General features: G+C 51.7%; 1 protein-coding gene across 1 annotated transcript in view; it reads left to right on the forward strand.

Moving 5' to 3' along the window:
* Window positions 1–12,182, forward strand: part of Galnt10 (polypeptide N-acetylgalactosaminyltransferase 10) — a 144,189-nt gene that overhangs the window by 117,515 nt on the left and 14,492 nt on the right. The window contains exons 5-7 of the mRNA XM_021211815.1: window positions 3,954–4,139; window positions 7,486–7,669; window positions 9,571–9,688. Coding sequence (XP_021067474.1) covers window positions 3,954–4,139; window positions 7,486–7,669; window positions 9,571–9,688 — 488 coding nt within the window. The remainder of the gene's footprint in view (window positions 1–3,953; window positions 4,140–7,485; window positions 7,670–9,570; window positions 9,689–12,182) is intronic.

Raw genomic sequence — 12,182 nt, forward strand, 5'->3', positions numbered from 1 at the left:
AAAAAAAAAAAAAAAAAGTATGGGGGTGTGTGGTTAGCTCTGTGGATAAAAGTGCTTACTGTGCAAGATTTGAGGACCCAAGTTCGAATCCCCAGCACTCCTGTAAAAAACTGAACATGGCTGTGTATGTCTATAACCCTAGCTTTGTGGTACAGAAGCAGGTGGATCCTTACGACCATATTTGTAACTTTAATTTTTTTAGTTTACTTTTAATGATGATTCTTAAATGCTTTAACCTCCTTTCTAGCCCACCAGAGGCAATGGAAAAGAAAGGCTACAGGGGAAGTGGGCCTGTTTAAAAATTGTCCTTTGGGACTGGAGAGATGGCTCAGCGGTTAAGAGCGCTGACTGCTCTTCCGAAGGTCCTGAGTTTGATTCCCAGCAACCACATGGTGGCTCACAACCATCCATAAATAGATCTGGCGCCCTCTTCTGGAGTGTCTGAAGACAGCTACAGTGTACTTACATATAGTAAATAAATCTTTGGAGAAAAGGAAAAAAAAAGGGAAAAAATTGTTCTTTGAAGCAAATTCCATCTGCATTCTCAGGAAATCAGCAGTTCAGTTCACAGGTCCGAAGAAGCAGCTCTATCCACTCGAAAACACTTCACGGATACACCAGCAGTCCAGTTCAGTAGTCGGGATAGCAAACTTGAGTCGGCAGCAGTGGAACAACCTAGCAGGAACAGCTAGGCCTCTGCTGACTTGGCACAAGAACAGTTAATACCACCAGGGCCAACAGGAACACCAGGAGAAGTTCTCAGCTTTGCCTCTCTCAGTGAAATGAAGATCAGCGAACACTCGAGACCAACAAGCCTTGCAGAGCAAAGCTCTATAAGCAAGCCTAGCTCAGCTTTAGTCACTGTTCACTGAGTTCTATTTATATTCCCTCCAAGCATCGTGTGTCCTCCACGGGTCTTACCTTAGCACATGCGTCCAATCAGCCCGAGTCCTCAGAGTCCCAACAAATGCAACTCAACTGTGCAATGTAAGATGTACCAATACATGCATGTTATTAGCAAAGCATTCTCCGTCACATGTTCTTTCACGTGTTTGCCTTAGCAGACCGTCCTTTCACTTGAGTCTGCCTCAGTGAAACGTTCCTTCACGTGTTTGCCCCAGCAAAACACCATCCAACAAAACTGACTTTACAAAGAACCCTTAAGTTTCCACTTCAGTATTGTTCAGTATGTATATATGCATGCATGCATTGTGTGTGTACACGTAGGAAGCACACGTGTGTGGGGCATTGGGCTATGCACAGACAGTCTGGTCTTCAGTCCAGTTGAGAGCTGAACCCCGGGGGCCCGGGGGTGATAACTCAGCAACATTGGACAGAAGGAGTTCCCTCATGTCTCCTAGACCCAAGGCTCCTGTCGAAGTTACCACCCCCCCCCCCCAGCCCCTACAGAAGAAGCATGACTAGTAGTCACGTTGACAAGGTCCCAAGCTTCTGACCTTCAGGCTAAACTCCTCCCCAGTTACCTAGCAACAGTAAAGATAACAGCCCACCATAAGAGGGGCTGCTCACTCTCTAGCCTTTCTTCTCTCTCTTCTTTCCCCCTTTCTCTCCTCTTGGCCATGGCTGGTCTCTCTCTCTTTCTACCTTCTCTCTTTCCCCCTGCCTTTCTACAATAAAGCTCTAAAACCACAGACTGTCTCTGTTCATCAAGGCCCGCTGCGCTTACTCTCACCTGCGAGGGAACCTCTCTCCCATAACCCCGGGGCTACAGGGTGTCACCCCCGGGTCCCTGGTCAGGGGCTGCCCTTTGTTCACCACCACCACCACCCCCATCAAGTGGGGTCAGTGGCTTAGATGCCCACCCGGGGCTGAGTGGAAAGCATCTGGCAGCGCTCCCATGTCGGCCTGCCCAGAGCACAGGAGGAACTCTGGCGGGACGTGGGCTAGCCTCTCTCCCCCGTCTTTCCCTGCCCCCCCCCTTTAGTTCCCACACAAGTGTGCCATGCCACATGTGTGAAGTCAGAGGACAACTTGCGGGAATCTCTTTTTCCCTTCTACCACTTGGCCCCAGGAATCAAACTCAGGTTGTAAGACTTTGCGGCAATCACCTTTACCCGCTGAGCCATCTCTGCGGCCCTCCTGCTGTTTTAATTAGTACAACTGTACACTAAGTTCAATCAGTGAAGATATCAAGAAACATGCCTCCCCCTACATTTTCTTTTCTACAACACCTCCACTATTCTGGGTCCTTCGTGGCCATATACATTTTAATAGTGGTTTGTTGACTGTCACTTCTACAAAGAAAACACTGTGACGCCAGCAGCTTTAATTCTTTTTTTTTTGTTTTTTTTTTGATTTATTATTATATGTAAGTACCCTGTAACTGTCTTCAGACACACCAGGAGAGGGCATCAGATCTCATTATGGATGGTTGTGAGCCACCATGTGGTTGATGGGATTTGAACTCCGGACCTTCGGGAGAGCAGTCAGTGCTCTTAACCGCTGAGCCATCTTTCCAACCCCAGCAGCTTTAATTCTGTGTCACTAGGAACCAATGTCATCTTCACCCCATCCCTGCGCACAGGATGTCATCCATCTGTCTTGGTGTTTCATGTTTTCCAACCATGTTTTATGTTTTGGTTTTGGTTTTTCGAGACAGGGTTTCTCTGTGTAGCCCTGACTATCCTGGAACTCACTCTGTAGACCAGGCTGGCCTCAAATTCACAGAGATCTGCCTATCTTCCAAATGCTGAAATTAAAGGTGTTTGCCCTCCCCCCCAAAAAAAAAAAAAAAAAGAGCCGGGTGTGGTGGCACTCGGGAGGCAGAGACAGGCGGATTTCTGAGTTCGAGGCCAGCCTGGTCTACAAAGTGAGTTCCAGGACAGCCAGAGCTATACAGAGAAACCGGTTTCTGTCTCGAAAAAAAAAAAAAAAAAAAAAAAAAAAAAAGGTGTTTGCCTCAAAACTAATGAACATCAAAAGAGACCAACAGAAAGCCTGGGGCTTATTTTTTTATGTTTGCTTAAATGTGCATATATGCATTGTTGCATGCAGTGCCCTAGGAAGCCAGAAGAGGGCACTAGTTCCCCCTGGAACCTGTAGAGCCTTTATGTGGGTGCTGTTGGCCGTTGATCTGGGTCCTCTGCAAGAGCTGCAAATGTCCTTAACCACTGAGCCATCTCTCCCACTTCGTCACGTTCTTTATAAAGTATTACTTTGTGTCCCCAGTCATACCACCTAGAGCTCACCCAGTCTCTTGGAAGTTCGGTGGGGTCAGGCATGGCTAGTACTTGATTGGGAGACTGCCAGGGACGATCAGGTGCTGTAGGCTTTTACAAAAGGAGCTATTTCATGTGTGCGTGAGGGGAGGGGAAGACATCCTGGGTGCAGACGCTGCCAGGCAAGGTTGGGAGTCAGAGGACACCCTGAGGGAGGGATTTTCCCTCTCCCACGTGTGTCCCGGGAATTGGACTCCCGGTCTTGAGGCTTGGCGGGAAGCGCCTTTACCGGACTAGTCATCTCACTGACCTGAAAGAAAGTCTTCAACCGGGCGTGGTGGCGCACGCCTTTAATCCCAGCACTCGGGAGGCAGAGGCAGGCGAATTTCTGAGTTCAAGGCCAGCCTGGTCTACAGAGTGAGTTCCAGGACAGCCAGGGATATAAGAGAAACCCTGTCTTGCAAAACCAAAAAAAAAAAAAAAAAGGAAACAGCAGTCTTTCTGTCAGGAAATGAGGGAACTGACACTAGCATAAACAGCTGCCAGGATCCCCACCCTTGCATGTGTGCATGTGAAGCCTTTATGTCCCAGCCCTGGTGCATCACTGGACCTCTGTGGGCCTCAGTTTCCCTGTTGGTAGATGTTGGCCCCTGACCTTCTTGGCTCTCTCTGAGGCCTGTGAGTCAGTGAACTGGGAAGCAGTACCCAAACTGTGGGTCACAGAGCCGTTGCCACAAAGCCACTCTGACCTCCCCCCCCCCCCCGTCCTCACAGAGCACCTGAAGAAGCCGCTGGAGGACTACATGGCCCTTTTCCCCAGCGTGAGGATTCTCCGGACCAAGAAACGGGAAGGCCTGATAAGGACCCGAATGCTGGGGGCGTCGGCCGCCACCGGAGATGTCATCACGTTCTTAGATTCACACTGTGAAGCCAACGTCAACTGGCTCCCCCCTTTGCTCGGTAAGGAGTGGGGTAACCTGGAGTGGGTGGGCGGCCTTCCACTCCAAGGTGACACTAAGACCTTCTGCTTGCCTGGCAGCACCCCCACAGAGTTCCAGGCTCCAGCTGGGGCTCCGAAGTTCAGGTCCGTCCCATTGCTTCACAGAGTAGGAAAGTGTCACACTTCAGTGACCACACAACTTCTCTCAGATTGCTTTAAGTCTGTTGGAGAGCAAACCAAAGCTTTCTACCATTGAGACTCAAATTATGGCCCCTGGGGACATAGCTCAGTGGGTAGAGCACTTGCCTAGCATGCATGAGTCTCTGGGTTCTATCCCCCGGGGTTGTACTTCATAAATCAGGAATGATGACACACACCCCAGGACTTGGGAGGTGGAAGCAGAGGGGGTCAGACGTTCAAAGTCATCTTTAGCTAAAGCCACACTGGGATTCATGATATCCGGTCTTAAACAAAATACCCAAACTGCGATGGCTTCGAGGGAGGTATCTTTATACTAAATGAAATGAAAATGGCACCGCTTATCACCAATGCTGTGAGCCAGGCGGGTTACAGGGAAGATCACCAGGCCTCACAGGGGTGCACTGTATTGAAAAGGTCTTTTTTGTACCAAAAGAAACTGCAGTCGAGATGCTCAGTGGCTTGCTTGTCCCCTCGGGCCATTGGTGTCAAAGTCACCATCCGTCAAGCACCAAGTCTGCTGTTTCCCACAACTCCACAGTTCCAAGGTTCCTTTCCTTTCAGACGCCCAGGAGGGAACCAGAAACCTTTCACTGAAGCCTGTGGGTAGGACGTGGGTAGGACGTGGGTAGGAGGGACACTGAGTGGAAGAAAACCAGGTCAGGACACAGAAGATCCACCCAGAGGCGGGCAGTAAGCAGATGTCTCCAGGCAGACAGCTAAGATGGGTGTTCTGTCAGAACCGGGAGGCAGGGCAGGGCAAGAGAAAAGTGAACTTCATCCCAGAGGCCAGGGGTCAGACGTGCATGACAGTCTAACAAACAGCATGATCCCCACGATACCCCAGGCAGACCTCCCGCCCCAGACATGCAGATTATGGAGCCTCGGTCCCAAGTGTGTCGTGGTCCAGCAACCGTGGCAGCCAATGCCACCGTGCAGATGAGACCCAAAAGCCAGGGACACACAGCCCCACAGGGTGACCCAGCCGGCTTTTCTTCCTGACCATCACTAAGGACGCACTGGATTAGGTGCTCTTAAGATCATGCCTGGGGATCTCACTGGGCTGAAAGGAAGGCCAGAATTTCTAGTAAACTGTATTTAATTAAACCTAGCAGTGGCTTGCGTCTACCTCTCATTACCAGAGGAGAGAGAGAGAACGTAAAGCCTCAGCCTCCGCCTCAGACTCGGCCTCAGCAGGCAGCAGCACATTTCCTGCCCAAGAGGAGCAGTTGAGTGGGGAGGGTCCTTTCGTGAGAATGAGGTGGTGGACCACTGAGTTGAGCTTGTCTAAACAGCCCTTAACTCTGTTTCTATGGAAATGCGGGAGGGCTATTTTCATCCTCCGAAAGGAGAGCAACCCCTCTCCCTCCTTTCCTTCTCCCCTCTGGTAGAAACACAAGAACTTCTACAGAGACCCCAGCGCGGCTTTTGTCTGCGCATCCATTAACATCTCCAAGCGAGGCTGGCTCTGCCCTCCTTAATGATAAGGCATTATGGAGCCCAAGGACTCTGCCTGGGGAGAAAGCTACTCTGAGCCCTCGCCTTTTTCTTCACTATTGTCAGAGTCCTCCGGGCTTTGAGAGTCCCTCTGAGGTTAGGCCACATCTGTTCTTGGATTTGACTTACGCAGTCCAGCGGGCAGGCTCCGGCAGTCTTACCTGCATTTTTCATGTGACAAAGAGAACACAGGTACTCACAGTGGCTGCTGAGAGTGTCCTGCAGTTGTGCTCATAGAAAATGGGGAATACCGGCATCTCGGTCTTCAGAGACCCATGACGAGAGCAAAACTCTGAGGCGTCAGCCAGCCATGTCCACAGCTGCATGAAGGGATGGCATTGGGTTGTGAACAGTTCCCAAACAGGTCCAGTGACACAGGCCACTGCCATTGAGCACAGTGACACAGGCCACTGTCATTGAGCACAGTGACACAGGCCACTGCCATCAAGCAGGGCCAGCTGTCAGCCATCACTGGCACCGATTAGCTGTGGGACTGAAATGACCACAGAAGTCTTGAAGAATCAGGATAGGAACCTCTCTCTAGATCTTTCCCTCAAGGTCCTTAATAATCATGAAGACACTCCCACACAAGGGAACCTGTCCACAGGCAGATGGAAGCCATGCACCAGGAATCCTGACTCAGTGGGTGAAGAGAACGGAACAGAACAGTAAAACTAATCCCAAGTGCATCCAGCGCTAGCCACGCTGCTGTCCTTCTGGGGATACCTGGTGCAGGGGCATTTCTGTAACTCTGCATGTGTGTGTCTGTGTGTGTTATGGCTAGTGCATGCTAAACAGATGCTCACCGGGCGTGGTGGCACATGCCTTTAATCCCAGCACTTGGGAGGCAGAGGCAGGCGGATTTCTGAGTTCGAGGCCAGCCTGGTCTACAGAGTGAGTTCCAGGACAGCCAGAGCTACACAGAGAAACCCTGTCTCGAAAAACAAAAACAAAAACAAACAAACAAACAAAAAACAAATGTTCTACCACTATGCAACATCTGTAGCCTCTGCAACTATTTAAACCATGTGTCACATTAGAAATGCAGTGGCCATCTCAATCCAGTATACAGCTGTGTGCACACAGTAGGACCAAGCCATGCTTCCTGACATTTTGCTTGTGACAGGATCTGCTGTCTCATGAATTGGGGTTAATGGTCACTGTTCTCCAGACTTGCATGCATGCATGTATGTGTATACACACACACACACACACACACACACACACACACACACACATTTCACCACTTACCTACCCACCTGTAAGTCATGCCTTTTCTCTGGCCCTCCAGCCTGCATCGCAAGTCTCGAACATGATCAATGATCCATGATTCTTGACCCTGACCAATAGGCTCCCCAGCACGGCCCATCTGCCCCTCAGGGCAAATCATTGACCCCCACAGTGGGCCTCCTGAAGCACTCAGAGCTCCCTGTGGGAATGACCTGGGGGGCTCAGACCAGCACTGAGATCCTTATGGTAGACTGGGCACCATGACTCCCAGGCTGGAAAGAGACCACAGCATGAGATGTTGTCTAAGGAACTGCCTCCTACAGCGCTGGAGCTGGAAGGAAGCCATGGTCATCTTGGGGATTGTTCGGAGCAAGCTCCCAACAGAGCAGGAACAGCCCTTGCCCGCTCTCTCCACTAATGAGCGTCTCTCCACCGCCTCAGACCGCATCGCTCGGAACCGGAAGACCATCGTGTGCCCAATGATCGACGTCATCGACCACGATGACTTCCGGTATGAGACTCAGGCTGGGGACGCCATGCGTGGTGCCTTCGACTGGGAAATGTATTACAAACGGATCCCAATCCCTCCAGAGCTGCAGAAGGCTGACCCCAGTGACCCATTTGAGTAAGTACAACTGATCTGGACTCATATCGTTGGTAACCAGGGCCCCTACCTACACACCAGGAATCTTCTCTTATCCTCTGTCCAGTACAGGGGTTCCAGGGTCCTGAGCCCACTCAGAACCCAGCACTAAGAATCTAACGGCTAGCCGGGCGTGGTGGCGCACACCTTTAATCCCAGCACTCGGGAGGCAGAGGCAGGCGGATTTCTGAGTTCGAGGCCAGCCTGGTCTACAGAGTGAGTTCCAGGACAGCCAGGGCTACACAGAGAAACCCTGAAGAATCTAACGGCTAAAAGTATCTAATTCTCTGACACCCCACACATGCAGTGTCCCTTTGTTAAGCAGCCATGTTCCAAGTGCAGCAGCTGTCCTAGCCCACCCAGGGTGAATGTCACCTCAGGTGACAACAGAAGTTGAGTGAGGAGTTCCCATCCCACCGACCCTTGCCTGTGGTATCAGCACAGTTCGATCCTAGGAAGACAGGGGGTAGGGTCAGCAATTTGGACCTGTGGCTTAGAGATAGGGTCAAAAGCCGGCTGTAAGTGGCCAGCAGCTCTGAACCGTCCCACCAATTCCCGAGGAGTGAGCCCTGCCTTTGAAGGCTAAGGTAAGGACACCGAAGTACTTGCAGGATAACCTGGAGTGTGTCACACCTTCAGTAATGTCCCAGGGATCCACCCGCCACAAGGAAGCTTAGGAGGCAATGGTTAGGTGCAGCCTGTCCCATCAGTCTCTCCAATGGGTCCTGGTGTCAAACAGGGGCAGGAAGGCCACCTCCAAGCATGCTGGTTTGAAGGTTTAGATTTTCAACAGACTGGGACACAGCCATCCATCCGGATAGATTTTCACATAGCAGATGTTACACAGCTTCCGCTCGGTGCTGCCCTGAGTGAGGCACCATGGTTTCCTCTGGATCCCATCGTGTCAGACCCTGACCCTCCTATGTCCTGGCCCACCCCTCTGTGCATCAATGCCCTGCTGGTGCGGTTCCCACCTCCCCTGCAGCGTTTTCCCTCCAGAAACCTCATAAGACACTTTTTCCTCTGAGCATCCGTCCTTATCCCCCAGCCGCGCCTCCTTTCTCACCCTCGGGGCTGGAAACAGACACGGTCTTGGCTTTCCTTAGCGTCCTTGTCTGTACTTCCCATAGGCCTTTACTGTTTATTCTTCTGTCTGTCTCCTGGATCCCTCTGTGCTAAGGTGACTTTACCACACAGCTGTTCCCCGAAGGACCGTAGGTTGTCTCCTGACTCCTCCAGCACCTGCTTCATGAGTGGCATTCAGTGATGAATGAATGAATGAATGAATGAATGAATGAATGAATGAATGAATGAATTCCATCCTTCCTCCCAAAGTAATTAGAAGGATTGTGCTGGCGTCTATGGGACAGCACAGCTGAGCAAACATCTGCAAAGGATCCAGGTGCTTGGAGGCCTGGTGGGGACCCAGCTACCATGGAGGTCTGGCGGGGGCCCAGCAGAGCTGTGTTAGTTTTCAATCTCTCTAGAAGGTTCTGCACACATACACACTGAAGACAACAGGTCAGACCCTGTAGCTAAGGCGGAGGCTAGAGACGTGTCCGTGATGCAGCTGTGAGGCCTGTGGGGAGGAGTTGCTGTTGCAGCTCTTACTGCTGCTGCTGCTGCTGCTGCTGCTGCTGCTGCTGCTGCTGCTGCAGATTTCACTTCACAAATACTCTCAGGTGTTAATCGCATCAAGGGACTGGGGATCCATTAGGTTAAAATGCAGTGGCTTATGAGAGGAAGTGGCAAGCAAGAAGGCCAGGTCCCTACCTACGAGGCCTTGGAGTCCCCAGCAGACAAGCTCAGTTTCTGGGGACGCCTTCAGTTGGGAAGCAGGGCTTCTGACGGCATATCCTCACACTGTGCCCTTTCTCCAACAGGTCTCCCGTGATGGCTGGAGGGTTGTTCGCTGTGGACCGGAAGTGGTTCTGGGAGTTGGGCGGCTACGACCCTGGCTTGGAGATCTGGGGAGGAGAGCAGTATGAGATCTCCTTCAAGGTGAGCCTGTTCTCCCGCGTGCAGCTGCCACGGCCTGTCTGCCGAGCTGGCTAGCCACTCTCTATGGTAGGGGCAGTGAGAGGTTAGAAGGGACCTTCAGGCTGCCCGGTCTCGGCCATAGATATAACCAGCGTTCGCTTCCTCTCAGCATGGCAAGGCTGTGCCAGAGCCTCCCGCCAGCATGCCGAAGATGAAGACAGACAAACCTGGGCCTTGGGCCATGTGACCTCACAGATGCCCAGCCTTGACTGCTTGCTTCCCTTTTCATAGTCCTCCTTCTCGTGCAGGAGCTGGCATGGACCCCAAGGTGGAAGCTCCCGTGGAGGGGTCGGAAAGATCTCAGTCCAGGTTCTAATCCTGTGGGTCAGCAGCTTTGACTTCGAGCAGCTCTGATCACTTGTTCAAGCTTTGTCTCCTCCGCTGAATGGAGACTCGTACCCCCCCCCCGCCCCGCCGCCATCCCGGACCTCCACCCTCTACACACATCCACAGCCCAGAACCCAGGAAGGTCGGCTCAGATGACTAGAAGACACTTAGCACAGAGCCTGGGTCACAGCCAGAGATTAGTGGCCGACAGACATTGCTAAAGATAACGTGAATCAATATTTACTATCGCCTCTGGATCGGCCTGGAGTCACTGCCCTGACAGTGACTGTGGAGGAGTTAATACTTAAGCAACTAGTTTACCACTAGTAACATGAGTGTGCATCATGTATTCGTGGGTTCTGTTTGGGCCCCAGGAGAAGGCTCAGTCCCTGGGAGGGAAATAATAGCTTGTCCTATATTCTTGAGGTCCATGAGGACCAGTATCAAGGGCAGGTGAGATGGCTTAGGGGTTAGGACACCCACAGCTAGGGCTGACGACCTGAGTTCCACCCCAGAACCCGCATAGTGGAGGTGAGGAACCATTTCCCACAAGTTGTCTTCTCTATGTATGCTCTGGCATTTGTACGCAATTGTGTGCGTGCACACACATACGCACAGTAATAGAACCAGCATTCAACATGAGCTGCCGCTGGCTGACAGGTTCCCAACCCATGAGGGACAACCAAGCACCATGACTGGGTTGAACATCAAGCTTCAACGCGGCCGCCTGATGCCAAACACCATGATGAAGGACCTCAGGGACCATATCAGGACCAGGCGGCCCATGTCAGGTCCTAGCGCCGCCACTGCCAGCAGCAGCTGGGTGGCCTTGGACCAGGATGTTTCTCCTCACTGAGCCTTAATTTTCAGCTTCCACAAAATGAGGTTAGTGGTTGTGTGGCTCTCAAAGTTGTTGAGAATTAACGAGACCATGCTTGCCTGGGGCTATTTAATAAGAGTTCTAAAAAACATTACCGTTATCAAGTTATTGAGACGTCAGTATTATCTACAGGACCAGCTGTGCAGTTCAGACCTTGGGACGACAAACAGCTCTTTCTGTGACAGAGGGTAGTCTGGATAACGCCCAGAGAATTTAACAAAAGATTTGGCACCAGTCAACTGGGACAGACAGACGCTCTGTAACTGCACAGCTCCAACCCCGATGCCACAGCAGCCCTTCACACAGCCCTTGACCTGTGAGGGTGATGCTCATGTTACACCCACTTCAAACTACACAGTCTGCAGTGACAGGGACCAGGACCTGACCCCAAGCTTGCCAGCTCCAAAATCGACATAGTATAGCCTGCTGAGTGGCTGTGCATCCTGAGGCCGCTATCTACGTCGACTGAGAAGCGACGATGTCTGCCATGATGCAGGTTTTGTGAGCCGTAGCACGGAGGTCTTGTCTGTTGGCTCCGTCTCCCAGGCCCTGTGTAATCTAGCTCGGCAAAGGCTGCATTCCATCAGGGTAGTGAAGCCACCGCTCAGTCCACCAGACCCATCTGCATAGCGAAGCGTGGAAGCGTCGCTAGGTACTCCACTGCAGTAGATCTAGGATCCGTCTGTGGCTCACTCATGGCTACATCCCCAGCACCATCACCTGAAGGATTGCCTGGCAAAGACGATGCTGCGGTGCTGCATGAAATCTGTAGCTGGAGATGGCCGGCCCCGGGCCAGCTGTGTGGTCGGCCGGCCGGAGCTGCTTCCCCGCCCGCAGTAACTTGTTCTCCAGAGCTGTGGAGGAGGAGGAGGAGACCAACAGACAGGGCGCCATTCACCAAGGGATCTCTGAGCCCACAGGGATTTCATTCTATTCCATATGTTTCAAAAAAAAAAACCGCATCTAATGTCCCTCGTCAGGCAGTCATGGCAGAATAAATGATAGGGGTTTTGTTTTTTGTTTTAGTCCTCCATTCAGTTTATTTACAAAAGACTTGCTAATGAAGCCACACTGAAGAATGAGGAAGGAAGCTGGCTCGAATTCTATCTGATCCAATTATGCTGGGCACTCTCTGGGGATAATGAGCTGGAATAATGAGGGGGCCTGGCCTCAGGGAGGGAGACATTCATATATTCTCCCTCTCCTCTCCTCACCTCTCCTCTCCTCTCCTCTCCTCTCCTCTCCTCT

The sequence above is a fragment of the Mus pahari genome, chromosome 14, assembly GCF_900095145.1.
Source record: "Mus pahari chromosome 14, PAHARI_EIJ_v1.1, whole genome shotgun sequence".
Lineage (NCBI taxonomy): Eukaryota > Metazoa > Chordata > Mammalia > Rodentia > Muridae > Mus > Mus pahari.